This window comes from Aphelocoma coerulescens, chromosome 26 (assembly GCF_041296385.1).
Source record: "Aphelocoma coerulescens isolate FSJ_1873_10779 chromosome 26, UR_Acoe_1.0, whole genome shotgun sequence".
In the NCBI taxonomy this organism is placed as follows: Eukaryota; Metazoa; Chordata; class Aves; order Passeriformes; family Corvidae; genus Aphelocoma; species Aphelocoma coerulescens.
This window is the reverse complement of record NC_091039.1, coordinates 6,840,185-6,856,381: the sequence shown is the minus strand read 5'-3', so window position 1 is coordinate 6,856,381 and position 16,197 is coordinate 6,840,185. Positions and strand designations below refer to the sequence as shown.

At 55.9% G+C, this 16,197-nt stretch overlaps 1 protein-coding gene across 1 annotated transcript in view; it reads left to right on the top strand.

The window, feature by feature from the left end:
* Positions 1-16,197, top strand: part of PLXNA2 (plexin A2) — a 140,026-nt gene that overhangs the window by 105,566 nt on the left and 18,263 nt on the right. The window contains exons 14-22 of the mRNA XM_068995557.1: positions 1,136-1,253; positions 1,709-1,845; positions 4,941-5,108; positions 5,635-5,728; positions 6,878-7,117; positions 7,307-7,450; positions 8,554-8,788; positions 10,182-10,324; positions 12,407-12,675. Coding sequence (XP_068851658.1) covers positions 1,136-1,253; positions 1,709-1,845; positions 4,941-5,108; positions 5,635-5,728; positions 6,878-7,117; positions 7,307-7,450; positions 8,554-8,788; positions 10,182-10,324; positions 12,407-12,675 — 1,548 coding nt within the window. The remainder of the gene's footprint in view (positions 1-1,135; positions 1,254-1,708; positions 1,846-4,940; positions 5,109-5,634; positions 5,729-6,877; positions 7,118-7,306; positions 7,451-8,553; positions 8,789-10,181; positions 10,325-12,406; positions 12,676-16,197) is intronic.

Genomic DNA, 16,197 nt, shown 5'->3' with positions numbered 1-16,197 from the left:
TATTTTATTTTACTTTGTTTTATTTGCAGTGAATTTAATGCTGCTGAAGGCAGCTGGAACGCTGCCTCCCCAAACTGGGGCCTTTTGTGTCTTTGTGTGTGATAGGCAGAGGAGTGAGCGCTTCCTTCTCCTTCAGCCTCAGCAGGCAGAGGCTGCTCTGGCTCTTCTCTGGTCCCACTCCTGGGGTCAGGGCCCGCAGGTATCTCATCATGGGTGCAACTGCACCTCCTGCCTCAGGCAGGTTACTCCTACCCTCAGCTTTTCATCCCTCAGGCAAATTATCCATCCTCAAGTCTCCAGTCCCGAGGCAAGTTGCTCCCACTCTCAGATTTCCAGTCTGGGGCAGGTTCCTCCCACCCTCAGCTTCCCAGTGCCTGCAGGGATGCTCTTGAATTCATCTTTCCAGCACTGCTGTGGGAGCATCCACCCCTTTCAGGTCCATCTGGAGAGCCCTGCCAGCTGATGCCTCTCTGGAAACCTCCCCCAAACCTGCTGGCACGACTGGCATCCGCTTGATCCCGTCCCCAGCTAGTGTCACACATCCCCCGTGCCCTGGGATTTGGGGGTTGTGCATCCACAGTGTTCAGCCATGGTCAACCCCAGCAGATCTCCCTGTCCCTGCAGCTTTCCCAGCCTCAGGATGTGCCCACAGGGCTGAGCTGGACCACGCCAGGAGCACGGGGACAAGCTCCTGTGACCACCACGAGTGTGTTTGTGGCAGCCAGCCCTGTGCCCCAGCAGAAGCTGCTCTCCAGGGCTTTCTCTATCATCCCCCAGCCGGTTTCTCCAGTTTTGATTAACTGGGAGTCTGCAGTGTGAGCTGTTCCCTTAATGAACTCATCTGTTACTCTGAGGACTTCGCACTCACTTTGCTACTGGCTAATATATTGCCATTAGTGCTCTGCTTTGCTCTGGAGTTTACAGCTTGTAATAATTATGTCTAATTTTGATTTTTTTCCCTTTAAATTACTACATGGGGTAAAAATAGACTCAGTAATTAACTTCTTCCAAAGAGGCAGATATCAAAGTTAAAGAGGAGGGGGGAGAGAGAGGAGAAAAAAAAGGCAGTGTGGAGCTGTGCAGGGCACTGCTGGCACCTCCTGCCAAAGCTTCCCTGCGGCATTTCTGCTTCCAGGATCGTCTGTGAAATGGGGCAGGCGCTTCCAGGGATCAGCTCCGGCCCAGTGCTCCTGTGCATCGGAGAGTGCAAGCCCGAGTTCACGGCCAAGTCAGCGCAGCAGTACATGTTCGTGGTGAGTGTCCTGCTGGGAGACAGCACATGTGTCCCCCGGGAACTGAGCGTGGCACATGGAGGGGGTTCAGCTCCAGGAGACAATCCCAGAATTGCCATTTTTTTCTGGTGGTTCCCCCCTGGTGTTGCACAATTTTGGGGGGCCCAGTCAACAAGGCCAGCTTGCAGGATTGAGAGCCCACCCTGGGAATAAACCAGGGCTCCCACAACATTTGGGTTCAGCTTTGTACCCCCAAAACAGCGATTATGGAATCATAGAATGGCTTGGGTTGGAAGGGATCCTCGAAGACCCAGTGCAACCTGTGCCATGGGCAGGGACACTTTCCTCTGTCCCAGGGTGCTCCAAGCCCCATCCAGCCTGGCCTTAGACACACTCAGGGATGTCCTTCTCTGCTGCCACAGCCCCCCACAGCAGCTCCCTGCAGGAGCCCTGAGCTTGTCCTTTCCTTCCTGCAGACTCCAGCCGTGAGTTTCCTGAGCCCCAGCCGCGGCCCGGAGTCGGGAGGGACCATGGTGACCATCTCCGGCCACTACCTCGGGGCCGGCAGCCGCGTGTCCGTGCTCCTGGGAAACCAGACCTGCGAATTCCACGAGTAAGAGACCAGCACAGGCTCCTGCAGCACCTCCTGCCCCGTCCCAGCACGGATCTGCTGGAGCTGAACGTGCGAAAATCCATCAGGGAGCCCCTAAGGCTCCCATTCCCTGTTTTATTGCATGAAACCATCTTCTCTTTTATTGTGATGGAGGCTTGCATGGCAAGGGAGGGATTCATCGGTGTCAGTGCTGTCCATTATTTCATTTTAATGCTGTTCCAATGGTAACTGGTCTGAAAATCTCAGCGAAACACCACTGTGATGGAAATAAGCTTATATTGGCCATCAGTACCTGCCCCCAGCCCGGCTGCTCTGAAGAAAATGGAACATTTATAAGAAATATCTCCTTTCTCTTTCCACTGCACTGCTTTTATTGCAGCCACTGCTGCAGGTGCCTCGACCTCCTAAAAATGGTGTGGGATCCCCAGGGCAGAGCAAGGCGAGGGTCTGCTCACACCTCCTGCTGAGGAACTTGCACAGCCATCAATCTCTGCTGGGATTTCAATGGCAAATTTGCTTTTTCCCCAGCAGTGTGAACACACAGTTGACATTTGCAGGGTTTAATGGGTTTTCCTGGGGCTTAGTTAAAAAAGAGATGTGTGGTTTACATCTGTGTGCATCAGTACACAGCCCTGCCCGCCCTGCCCACCCTGCTGGCAGTGGGCACAGCCTGGGTGCCAACCCAATGTCCAAAGGGATTCTGCCTCCCAGATCCTCACTCAGGAGGAATTGAAGTTTCTGGGAAAGCAAAGATCCCTGGAGGTGAATTTCTCATCCAAAAGCCTGAGAGGTTCTCGGATGTGGGAGCTGTGGGCATTCAGGCGTGGGAGCACACTGGGTTATTGGCAGTGCTTGTTCTGGATCCATCCCAGGATGGTGCCTGGCGAGGTCAGGGCATTCCAAGACCTCCCAGTGCAGCTCAGTCCTGCAGGTGTTAAGCAGTGTAACCAACCCATCAATATCTCCTCCCACATCCAAAACAAAGGTGCCAAACTGCTCCCTCAGATGGAGACAGGGAACAGAGTTACCACCAGCAGAAGAGTGGGATCAGCCCTGGAACAACATCCCTTAAACACCTGATCCTACTCAGGCAACCTGCAGCTACTGGCCTGCAAAACCTGGAAGAGCTCTGGATTCCCTGGATGTTCTAATTGCAGCAGGAAGCAGAAACTCAGGCAAGGCGAGAGCAGCGACTGAGCAGCTCCATCCCTCACGTGGGGCCACGCTGTGCACTTGGTTTGCCGTGGACTGTTTGGAGGCAATGAACTTCAATTGTACTCGAGGGTGTGGGGGAGCCTGATGAGATGAAGCAGCTCCTAATGAGATTCCCTCTAATTACAGCTTCCCCCATTCTCCCCTCTCTGATCGGAGGAGTAGGTAGATTCACCATGACGACATAATAATAGCACAGAAAGCTAATTAGCTGATCACAGGGAGCCGGGAGCTGCTCTGCCAGCAGCCCTGCGTCACTCTGCAGCCCGTGCCAGAGCCAGGCAGGCACGGCGGGGCCTGGGGTGGGCAGCAGAGCAGGCAGGGCAGGGCAGGGCAGGGCAGGGCAGAGCAGGCAGGGCAGGGCGGGCAGGGCAGGCAGGGCAGGCAGGGCAGAGCAGGCAGGGCAGGGCAGAGCAGGCAGGGCAGGCAGGGCAGGGCAGGGCAGGGCAGGGCAGAGCAGGCAGGGCAGAGCAGGCAGGGCAGGGCAGAGCAGGCAGCCCATCAGGCTGCACAGAATCACTCCAGCACTCAGCACAGAGGCAGGAGAATCCCACCCCTCACACAAGGAGGCCTTTGCAGCTAAATTAAGCCAAGGTGGAGACCGAGGATGGGATGAAGGAGAGGAAAGGAGCAGGGCAGTGGATGTGTTGCTGCATCAACAGACACGGCCGAGTGCAATTGGTTTGAGGTGTTTTAGGGGTTTTTTTTAGGGGATTGTTTCTGTTCCCTCGGTTGTGGGGGGTGGAAGTGCCCAGGTGTGAGCTGGGAACATTGTGGTACCTGCTGTTCCATGCCCTCCTAAATGCCCATACTCCTTAGGGGGGACAAGGAGTGTGTAAGGACCCCAAAAAAGGACCACCCGTTGTCCCCCTGCCAGGCACAGACTCAGAGCTTTGCAGGAAGCGGAGCAGGGACATGGCTGCACTTGAGCCTCAGCCAGCCAGCACCTCCACAAGCCCCTGAGGATGGTGAGGATGGTGAAGGTTGCCCATTCAGGAGTGCCAGGTTTTGATTTAAGTGCCCGACTGGCAGTGAGGTGCTGCAGACCTGCCTGTCCTCTCCCCTGGGAGAGCCCAAAACGAAACCAGCCACGGAAAGAACACTGACTTCTCAGCAAGCTGGGGGCAGGTTTGGGCAGGAAGGACAGCCACGGGTGGCCATGCAGGAACGCTGGACTGCCAGGGATGTCCCTCCAGCACTTCTTGTAGGATCAGTGTCCAAGGAGCCATGTGGTTCCTCCCAGCTCTGTTCTGGACGCTCAGATCTCATTCCCCTTCTGCATCCCTCCACCCACCGGCGCCTTTGTGCTCTTACAGTGCTTCACTGCGCCGCTGCCTCGACCTTCTCCGGGGCTCTGGTGGCAGCAGATGGTCTGTTGTGTCCAGCCAGGCAGCGCCGAGCCGAGGTCACCCCGCTCTGATGGGGAGACAAAGCCCGAGGCCGCGGTGCCGGTGCCATGGCCCTTCCCCGGCGGGGGCTGCACGGGGCCATTATGCCGCTCACAAGAGCCTCGTGTGTGCAGTGGAGTGGGGAGGGGGAGAATTTGGCTTTTCACTGAGCTTATGCATCCCATTTAAAAGGCAGCCATCTGTTTTCACACGCCCAGCAGAAGGCAGCGGGTTCAGGGGGATGCGGAGCTGCAGTTTGGCACAAAGAGGGATTTCAGGGAGGCTGCGCTGCTCTCCCGGTGGGCAGAGCTCGGTGCAGAGCTCTCTACCCTCCCTCCCATGCCAAACCCTCCTGCCCATCCCAGAGCTTCCCAGGTACCAGTCTGGGGCTGGCCGATGGCTCAGCCCTTTAGTGACCCGCCCCAGGACAGGACAGAGGCTGTGTCCTGCCCCTACACCAGCCCCATTAACACTCCCCGTTTCCCTCTCGTGCAGGAGATCCATGAACGAGATCGTTTGTGTGTCAGCGCCCTCAGCCCACGGCCTGGGGGCCGTTCCCGTCTCTGTCAGCGTGGACCGGGCTCAGCTGGAGAGGACTTTGCTGTTCGAGTACATCGATGACCCCAAGGTGCAGCACATCGAGCCCGAGTGGAGCATCGCCAGGTAAGGGCACTGACAGCACCTGCTCAGCCCTCCCCTGCCCTGGGGCTCCTCAGCACACAGCCAGGCCAAAGGAGGGGCTCTTTGGAAATGCACTTCCCACCCAGTGCCCTGGAAGGGTCAGGGCTGGGCATTCCTGGGGTCTGCATTTAGCAGAACTCCAGCCTGGGGTTACCAGAGGGGTTGTGTTTAGCCAGGCAGTGACAGCAGACCCTGCACCAGCAGTGTGGGGGCAGCTCTAAAGCCCAGATCACCCCTCAGCTGCAGAAGGGCACAACTGCCCCTTAAAGGCTCCTTCTTGTGGTCCTGGAATACGACAGAGCCAGCAGCCACCGAGAAAGGAAAAAGCTGATGTCACTGCGAGGAAGAGGGTGGCTGCTGCTGTCACATCATGGGGACATTGCTGTACTCACCCTCTCAACCCTCACCCTCACGGCAGCTTGTCACTGGGGCTGAGCTGCACAGCGCTGGAGCCCAGGCTCTGTGCACACCCAGCCCACTGACCAGGCCTCTCCTGGCTTTCCCACAGTGGCCACACGCCCCTGACTGTCACTGGCTCCAACCTGGACGTGATCCAGGAGCCCCGGATCCGCGTCAAGTACAATGGGAAGGAGTTTGTCAACGTGAGTAGGGGCTGTCAGCTGGGAACCTCCTTCTGCATCCCCCTGGATGGGGGTACCGGTGCCAGTGCTGCCTGCCTGGGGAGGTTTGCCATGGCAAAAGCTGCTCTGGGGGTGTTTCCCTGCACTCCCCCAAACTGGGGGCACTGGGAAGAGGGAATTTGACACTCAAAAATGGGAAATTACCTCCTTTCCCTACGTGCATTCTTTCAGTCCATGAGTGAGAAACTGAGATGAACCCCCAGCTAAATGGGGACTGAGCGAGGTTCTTGTGTGTGCTACAAGTAAGAATTGTACCCCCAGGACCTCAGAAATCATTCTGATCAAGTAGAACTGAAATATATTGTTTCCATGCAGTGATCTTTGTGACTGAGTCTGTATTATCTTGGAAAGGGCAAATCACTTACTGGTCTTTTCCTATTCCTTTTCTCCCCCTCAAGACCTTTTTCATCTGAGCTCTTTTTTAAAAAGACATCTAATTTTGTTGCTAGCACTTGCAGTTATAGTGCTACAAAAATAATTCTGAAGACACAAAATTGAATGAAATTAAATCTTTCACTTATGGAGGGAGGCCAAATGGTTGGGTTCTTGCTGCTTTACAAGGCAAGAGCCCCATAAATCAGTGATTTCCCTGCTTTGAGGGCTGGAGGAGCTGTGGGTGTCCTCAGCCCAGCAGGAGGTGACCTTCATGTTCCCTCCTGCCCACCAGTGTCAGATGATCCTTCCCTTCCCTCGCTGGCATTTGGGAATGGCCTCTAATCACCCATTTGCAGTGTTCCCTATGGGTCTGCTTCAGAGATAGAGAGGAGGAAAGTGGAAAGAAAAAGGAAAAAAATAAAGAAAAAGGAGTAAGAGCTGCTGTGCGAGCCTTTAGCTCCACTGAAACACGGCTCATTTTGGGCTCACACTCCATCTCTACCCCAGTGCCTTCGTGCTGGCTGGAGGAGAAGCAAATTGCCCCAAACCAGGGTTGTAATGCCTCACAGAATCAGTAAGGTTGGAAAAGATCTCTGAGATCACAGACCATCAAGCCTGGATTAAATATTTCCAGCTAAGCATGAATCCACTGGACTTCCCAGCCATCAGAGCATCACTGTCCCGCTCAGGGCAGAGCGTTCCCTGCTGCCTCTCTGAAAGCACCCCCTTCCCCAGGTGTGCAAGGTGGTGAACGCCACGGCCCTGGCCTGCCTGGCCCCCCCACTGACCCCCGAGTACCGGCCAGGCCTGGATGCTGTGGAGCGGCCGGACGAGTTCGGCTTCATCTTCAACAACGTCCAGTCCCTGCTGGTCTACAACGACACCAAGTTCATCTACTACCCCAACCCCACGTTTGAAATGCTGAGCTCCACCGGGGTGCTGGAGCAGAAGCCGGGCTCACCCATCATCCTGAAGGTAAGGAGAGCCTGGCTCAGCCCATGGGGAGAGTCACGAAAACCCCGGAGGGAGGGAGGGAGGCGATTGTCCCTGCTGCGGAGGATGGGGTGCCCTGAGCAGAGCCCCGCTGTTTGCACAAGCCGGGAGTGAGGTGGAAGCTGGAGGAATGTGCTGCATCTTTGTCCTGTTGTGTCCCCGTGTCCCCAGGGCAGGAACCTGTGCCCGCCCGCCCCGGGAGGAGCCAAGCTCAACTACACGGTGCTGATCGGAGAGACGCCCTGCGCCGTCACCGTGTCCGAGACGCAGCTGCTGTGCGAGCCCCCCACCCTCACCGGGCAGCACAAAGTCATGGTGAGGGGTCACCTGTCCCACCGGCATCCCCTTCCCCTCTCCACCCTTTCTCCTCCTTCCCCAGCTCCCCCCTCCCTCGGATACTGAACACAACCCCCTGTGCGAGGCCCGGTAGGGTTTTAGATTTTATGGGTGTCTAATTGGAAGTTTAAAATATTGATGTGGGTTAGCGTGGAGAGACTTTGTCCTCCGCCGAGAGTCACTCCCTTCTAGAAGGGAAAATGCCCTTCAGAGCCTTCTAGAAGGAACAAATCTGTCTGGCAGTGCCTTTGGCACTGGCTGCCATCCTTCCTCTGGATGAGGTTGAGACCATTCCCAGTGTTCTCCCTCCTGAAGGGGTTTAATCAGCCCACAGAGCCAGACCTGACCTGCCAAGTGGATGGAAAGGTTTTGCCTTTTCCCGAAGCAGGAGCCAGGAACATCTGAGCACTGGAGTGGTTGGGTCGACACCCTCAGCCAGGATAAATCAGTGCCTTCCTCTGCTCTGCCTTTGGGCATCGCCGCTTCCTCTGCTCCCCTTGCAGACCAAACCCCAGCTGCCGAATTGCTGGAGCAGGGCCCAAATGAGATTGTAATTGTGATTTATTTCCCTTGAAGTTCAGCATCCAGAACATATTCAGATTATCACAGTGTGACTCCCAGAAGCGCGACCTGGCTGAGAGCTGCTCACATCTGTGGCCAGGGCACATCCAAGAGAAGCCTGTCCTGGTATTAACTCCAGCCTAAACTGCACAGCTTCCACGTGGGCTTCCTCCTCCCTTCTCTGCCCTGTCCTTGCAGTCACTCTGGTTTCTTGTCAGTGCAACGATCAGGGGCTTGTTAATGTCCACAGTTTACAAAAAGGAGTTGAAAGCTGTAAAATGAAAGTCAAATGGAGCCATCAGATAATAGGAACAAAGCCCCGATAGTGAAGGGCTGGCACATTTATCATCACTTGAAGCCTCCCTGTGCTCACACAAGCGGCCCCCTCTGTGTTTGAAGGCAACTGGAGTTTTACATTCCTAAGCAGAGGTGGCTCACTGCTTCCCGAGGGATCTGGGCAGGACAGGGTTTGGCACAGGGAGGCACCCCCAGCTGCTGCTCACCCGTGCTGTGCCCTGCAGGTGCGTGTTGGGGGGGTCATCTTCTCCCCTGGCTCGGTGAGCATCGTCTCCGACAGCCTCCTGACCCTGCCCGCCATCGTCAGCATCGCGGCCGGCGGCTCCCTGCTCCTCATCATCGTCATCATCGTCCTCATCGCCTACAAGCGCAAGTCCCGCGAGAACGACCTCACCCTCAAGAGGCTGCAGATGCAGATGGACAATCTGGAGTCCCGGGTGGCCCTGGAGTGCAAGGAGGGTCGGTACTGCCGGGGCCGGGCGCTCTCTGCGTGCTGCAGCCCCGCGGGTGGGGTCCCAGTTCTCCCAGCGCCCCGGGGTTTGCAGCGCGGAGCTGGCTGGGTGCTCCGTGGGGTTTGTGGGTGTCCCTCGGGGTTTGTGGGGGTCCCTTGGGGTTCCCACGCCTGCCCCTCCTCGGGAGGATGGCAGCCAGCAGCGTGTGAGCAGCAGACACGGCTCTGATGTGCAGAGGATGGGATTAGAGCTTGGTCCCGCTTAGGCGGCCTGCCTGGCTCACATGGCAGGGACGGCACGAGCCCCGCGTGCCCTGCACAAAGTGTCCCCTTGTCCCAAGGCTTTGGAGGGAGGGGCTTTTCCAAAGGCCCAGAGAGAGGGGGCAGAGGGGCTCAGACCCCCAAATAACAGCGTGGAGCCCACTTGGGAGGCAGGAGGGCTGGAAGGCTGGGCCAGTCCCTCCTCCAGCCCAAGTGTAAGCCCAGAGCAGCAAGAGTAGGTTCGGGGGGTAGGAAGAAGCTCCTCAGGCATTTGCTTCTGGGAAGTTTTGGGTGTTATCTGGAGCATCCAGAGCTGCTGCTTGCAAGTTTCCACATGGACAAGTCCTGTCCCTTGCGAGGAGGCAGCTGAGCCCCCCCTCACCCTGCAGGTGAAGGTGAGGTTTTGGGGGGTGCTGCTGTTGTTTCCTACATCCTCCCACCTGGGCAGGGGCTTAATCAATCAAAGTAACATAAATAGAAAGCTGCACATTTCATAGTGGAGAGAGAGAGTTGCACTGGATTTGTTCAGCTGATTTCAAGGGTAGCCTTGAAAGCACAGGGCAAAAATTGAGATGTATTCAGGAGAAACCACAGACAGCTTGGCACAGCCCAGCTGGGGTACAGAGGTCTCACTGAGCCAGCGTGTCACACTTTGGAGAGGGAACATGAGGAGACACATCCAGCTGTAGAACATGGTGTTATGAGAGGAAGAATAAATCCCTTCCTGACCCCTGCAGCAGCTCAGATTTGATCTGCATCAGATTTGATTATCTTGGCAACTGTTGATAGAGGAGGAAAACCAGAAGAAAGGAAAAGAGGGGAGGCACCAAGTTATGAAAACAGATCCTTGTTTCTCTGTGCAGCCTTGTGCTGATGTTTTAGGTGTGTGTGCACAGGTGTGAACTGCATACAAATTAGCCACAGCTTTGTTCTCAGTCTCTGCTCTGAGCAGTGCCTGCTTTCCCACCCTCGGCTGCTGAGATGGAGTCTCCAAGGGTGTCTGAGCTCCTTGGAATCCTTTCCTGAGCTGGCCCCTCCTGCCATGTCCGCGGGGAGAGCAGGCAGCCAGCCCTGCCCAAAATCTTCTCCCAAAGGCTCCTGGAGCTCAGCTCTCCCTGCCCTGTTGTCTCCCCCGAACAGCTTTTGCCGAGCTGCAGACGGACATCAATGAGCTGACCAGCGACCTGGACCGCTCCGGGATCCCCTACCTGGACTACCGCACCTACGCCATGAGGGTGCTCTTCCCGGGCATCGAGGACCACCCCGTCCTGCGGGAGCTGGAGGTAACCCGGCTCTGCTCCGGCTCTCCCGGTTCCCCCGAGCCCTCAGGGAAGCCAGCAGGGAGCCCTGCAGCACCTTTACGGCTCCACACCAGAGCGTGTTGGATGCCCTGGGGTCAGCAGGCTGAGCCCCGAGTTCATTTTAACTCCGAGCCCGGAGTTTTATCTCCTCCCGCATCACCGGGTTCCTTTCGGTTTCTCCTCCCTGGTGTTGGTTTATTTTTATTTTATGGGGGTTTATACTGCTCTAGGGCAGCAGCAGAGCAGGGCAGAGCTGTTATGGTGTGCTCTAAAGTCCTCCTAAGCCGCCTCGAGGTGCAGGGGATGGCTGAGTGCCCGGAGCATCCTGCCCGGAGCATCCCGCTGCTGTTCCCTCGCGTGTCCACAGGAGGGCAAGGGGAATGCCCAGGCGCTCCAGCCTCCGAGCAAGTGCTTCCATCTCCCTGGTTTTCCCACTAGGATGTGTAAAAATATAGAAAAGATTTTCCCTGGGGATACGGAGGAATTGGGAACGTGCAAGGGTCCAGCGGGGCACCTGGCAGATGGGCCCTGCTCACCTGGGAGAGGGCCAAAAAAAAGGATGGGGTTCACAAACATCATCTCACACCTGGGATGGAGCTGCCTTCCTTCCCACAGGATGGGGCTGTGATCCTCACGCTGGGATGAGGCTGCCTCCTCCGTGTGGGATGTCCACAGGCCCAGCTCAGCTTTTCAGAGACTGGGATTGCCCCAGTATATCCTGAAATCCTGTTTCCTCCACACAGAGCAGGGTTGGATGCAGGAGGGAGGAGTCCTGGTTGCTCCAGGGCTGGATTCCTTTTCCAGACAGGCACTTCCCAGCATCAAAGCGTTAATTTGGGTTCCTTTCCTCGGCCACCAGCACCGAGCAGTCTCTGTGGCATTGCTAAAACAGCAGCAGCCTCTCCCAGCCCATTCCTGCTCCGAGTTTTCCAGCTCCATGCATTATGTTTGCTGTTGGAGTTGCCAAAGAAGCTGACGCTCCCGCAAACAAATATGAATGCTTTTTGTTTTACTCATGAAAAACAGAATTGCAGAAGTGATAAATGTGTTGCCAATTACACAGTTGCTTAATTATGTAACGTTAGTAAAACCAATACATAACTCTCCAAGATGTTTGGTAAAGAGTTGCTTCATGCAGTTCATCATTTTCACTCGTAATGAATTACTTGAATCCACAACTGGCTGAAAGCCTCAATTAATTTTTTACACTTGGCCCATAATAAAGCAATAGTCTAAATTAGTGTTTAATTTACTTACAAGAGTGCCACTTTTTGTGCAGAACAAGCAGAACTGGGTGTCATTTCTGGGGCCGTTAGGCTCAAAGCTGCTGCTTTATGGCGTGCACAGAGCGCAGCTCCCAGCCAGGATTCGGGGGAGCTGTGGAGGGGGAGGTTTGCTCAGCGTGGACCAGACACCACATGCAGGGATGTTGAGACCCTGAGGGATGGGCGCTGAGGCCCTGAGGGATGGGTGCTGGCCTGTGCAGCCAGGGTTAAACCATCCTGTGCACACTTCTGGTGCCCCCAGCGTGAGAGGGACATGGAACTGCTGGAGCAAGTCCAGAGGAGGCCAGGAAGTCACTCAGGGGATTGGAACCGGCTGGGAGAGTTGGGAATGTTCAGCCTGGAGAAGAAAAGGTTGTGTGGAGACCACTCAGCATCTTCCAGAATCTGAAGGGGTGGCAAGAGAGCTGGAGTTGGGACTGTTCATCAGGAACTGCAGGGACAGGACAGGGGGGAATGGATTCAGACTGACAGAGGGCAGGGGTGATTGGGATATTGGGAAGGAATCCTTCCCTGCGAGGGTGGGCAGGTCCTGGCACAGGGTGCCCAGAGCAGCTGTGGCTGCCCCTGGATCCCTGGAATTGTCCAAGGCCAGGCTGGAGCAGCCTGGGATGGTGGAAGGTGTCCCTGCCCATGGCAGGGGGTGGAATGAGATGGTCTTTCAGGTCCCCTCCCACCCAAACCATTCCATGCTCCTGTGACTCCCCCAGTGCTGGCAGCGCTGCCCTCCCGTCCCTTGTCCCCCCGTGCCGTGGCCGATGGCCGTGCTCTCCTCCTGCAGGTCCAAGGCAACGGGCAGCAGAGCGTGGAGAAGGCCCTGAAGCTCTTTGCTCAGCTGATCAACAACAAGGTGTTCCTGCTGACCTTCATCCGCACGCTGGAGCTGCAGCGCAGCTTCTCCATGCGGGACCGCGGCAACGTGGCCTCGCTCATCATGACGGGGCTGCAGGGCAAGCTGGAGTACGCCACCGACGTCCTCAAACAGCTGCTCTCCGACCTCATCGAGAAGAACCTGGAGAACAAGAACCACCCCAAGCTGCTCCTGCGCAGGTAAGGCCGGGGGCAGGGAGGGGATGGATCCCACAGGCCGGCACGGCCACGCTGGTGGGGCAGTCAGGAGGGATTTCTCCATGGAGAGGGTTGGAAGGGGCTGCCTGGGGAGGTGGTGGAGTCTCTGGATGGCCTGGTCTGGTTGACAAGGTGGGCATTGGTCACAGGTTGGACTCGATGCTCTCGGAGGTTTTCTCCAACCTAAATAATTCCAGGATTCTGTGATCTGAGGGCTCTGTGGGTGCTGGCGTTGGAAGGGAATCGCTGCACTCTGTGGAGGATTCCCTTCCATTTCCTCACCTGTCTCCAGCACGAGGGGTTAGCCCTGCTCTGGGAGCTCACAGATGTCTGGACAGGGTCTCAGACTGGATCCTCAGGCTCTGCCTGGCCATAGAGCAGCATTTCTGTGCCACAGCTGGGCCAGGAGCTCAAGGATGGATTGAGCAACTCACCCAAGACAGAGCTGGGAAGTGGCAGCAAGAAAATAGGGAAAAAATGTGCATGAATGTGGGGCAGAACAGGGGGCACAAGGGAAAGGCTCCCCGTGTTCTCCATGTCCTCAGGGCTCCTGCAGAGCCTGGCTTTGGCCAGTGCTGCCCCTCGGCTGTGCTGGCATCACACTGGAGAGAGGGGAGGGTTTCACAGCTCCAGAAAAATTTCAGGGGTCCCTCCAGCCACAATGAATATACTTGACAGGAAATTGCTTTAAATCTGGCTGTGTTTGCGGAGGCAATAACTCATCTCGGCAAAGGAAGCGGCCTTAATTTCCCCCGTGGTTTGACGAGTCGCTGGGAAGGCGTCTTCTGCCTCAGCCATCAATAATGACTTTTCCTGGTGCTCCAGAAAACACAGGGAGGGTGATAAGAGCTGTGCCCCCTCCTCCCTGCAGCAGCCAGCAGGGAGTCAGGGCCGGGGGCTCTCTGTCCTGCACCAGGATTTACCCACTGCACAGGGAACTTGGATCTTCCAAGGATGGGGCATCTACCACCCCTCTGGGCAACTTGGGCCTGTGTTTCACCCCCCTTATAAAAATCCCTGCTTTATCTCTAGTCTGAATCTACTCCCTTTTAGTTTAAAACCTTTATTCCTTGTCCTTATTCCTAAGCCTTGGGCTGAGCCTTGGCCCAACCCTGTGCCCGGCTGTCAATGCCCAAACCAGCCCAGCCTGGAACTCCTCACTCTGACTTAATAAGGAGTGATCAGCCGTGAAGTGAAACACTATTTTTTAGAATGTTTTGAGCTCTCTGGTGGCAGCAGTTGATAACTGACACTCAGTTCTTTCCCTCTTTCTTCCTTGCTTTCCCCTCTCTCTTTCTTCCACGACTGCCCCTCGCGGGAGACAGCAAGAAAGTTGACGTTAAATCAAACAGCTGCTCTGGTTGTTGGCAACAGCAGTTTGGAGACCTACATAGAGCAGGGAGAGTTAATAAAATACATATTTATTTTTTGGGTTCTCTCAGCTCGTTTTGTTTAGGTTTGTTTTCTTCCCGTGCCTCAGGAAGGCGGCAGAGCAGCCAAGGCTGGGCTCCTTTGGAAAATCATCTCTGGATCGTGCCGTGCCCTCCTTCTGTGGTCAGCGTGAGAAGGGTGTGCTCCAAGCCTGGGGATTCTCCTGTGCCCTGGTGGTCTCCAGGAGCTTATTTTTTATTTTTGGAGCAGATCTTTAACAGCATCCAGAGGCCGGCGATGGCACAGAGCGGTGCCGGTAGGGGCAGCTCAGAACCTGGCAGCAGATCTGGGGGCTCAGCAGAGCCCTGCATGTGTAGGAGGAAGGCCAGGCCCTGGGCTGGCAGGCAGTTTCCCGTTTCCAAGGCAGAGGAGGGCAGGGAAGCTCCAGGCAGCCGCTCCCAGCAGCCAGGGAGGCTGAGAGCAGCCCCTCTCCCAGGCAGCACAGGACAGTGATGGTGAACCCAACAGTGACTCCACTGCTGGCTGTCCCCAGGACTGGGGCACTGCAAATACCTCGTGGTCAGGCCGTGCTGGGAGGAGATTCCGTGCTGGGAGCTCAGGAGGAGTGGGATTTGACAGGGATGCTCCGAGGTGTTTCTTTGTGCTGCTCCGTTCAGCTGATCTGGTATTGCTGATAAAGAAATAAAAGGGAAGAGCCAGGCCTGGAGTGTCCCACCCCATTCACCCCTGAAAAATGCCCCGACTTCTCTGTCACTCCACACTTCAGTGCTTTTTGTAGAGCTGGTGTCAGGCCATGAGCAGCCCACAGGGACAGGACACAGCACTGCTTCACTGGGAGGGCTAATTGTGAGACTTGCTAATTCTTCATTTAATATTCCATTAACAGAGTAGTTTATTAAATTAATATCCCCCCTGAAGTCCTGAATGTATCATTTTCTGAGCTTGTCACCCATTCTGTGGTTTGTGTCACTGCCTCTCCATTTTCCAGGGCTGTTTGGAAGGGTGCTGGTGCTTCTCCTCTTTAATTGGGTGCCTGAACTATTTCAAACAGGAGAACGACACGTGTGTCAATTTGTAGGATGAATTTTTAGGCAGTTAATCAATTTAGGCTTAAATTCTTTGGAGATCTGCAGACATTTTCACAAATTCCTGGCAGATGTTGCCATCCTAGGAGATGATGGATGATGTGACCCCAGCTCTGTTGGCCGACTGGTGTCAGTTTTTGTTTGTTGAAATCTCTGGCTCCTGTTTATTCTTGATCTGCTTGGCTTTGGAATCGAGCCCTGTGCTTCTTCAGTGTGTGCTTGTAATTCCAGGCACTCAGAATGCTGTGGGGATTCACAGCAAGAGGCGGTCCCTCATTTAAAGGGAAAATGGCTCTGAAGTGGGATGTGGTGGTCTCCAGGCCAGGGAAGAGGTGACCTGGTTCGTGGTGAGGGCAGAGGGGGCGGTTCCCAGAGGAAAGGATGCAGGGAATTGGATTCATCCTTCTTTGCTTGCTGGAGTTTGGACAGGATCCTGGTGTTCGCGAGGGGAGGGCTGGTGGTGCTGAGCCAGGCAGGGGCATGGTCACAGCTGGCCAGGGGCATGGTCACAGCTGGCCAGGGGCATGGTCACAGCTGGCCAAAGTCGTGGTCAAGTTGGCCAGGCTGCAGCACAGCAGCTCTTCCCTGCACGGGCCTGGGGCTCCAATGTGAGACCCCCCGCGACCACCAGAAACATCCCATCCCAGGAAAAGGGGCTGTGGAGCTTTAAGGAAAGCCTCTGGGTCCTGCAGAGGCAGCATTAAAAACTATCATTAGGAGCCATTGTATTTAAATTAGAGATAATCTCGGGCACAATGTGGGGAGAGGACACTGGGTGGGACCGGGGAGAAAGCTGCAATTTCCCTGCCATTGTCACTCGGCCGTCCCTGATTGCCAGGAACCGCTGTAAATCCCAGTGATTTACTGAGCCACGCTGTAATTTGCTCCGCGTGCGGGGAGCTGAGTGTCAGCACCAGGCTCGCTGTCACCGGGGGCTGGCAGCCGGCAGCGCTGCAGGCGCGGGGACAGCGCTGGCCTCACCCTGCTGCCCCGGGGCGCTGTGCGGCTCTGGGGCCCGGCTCTGTGT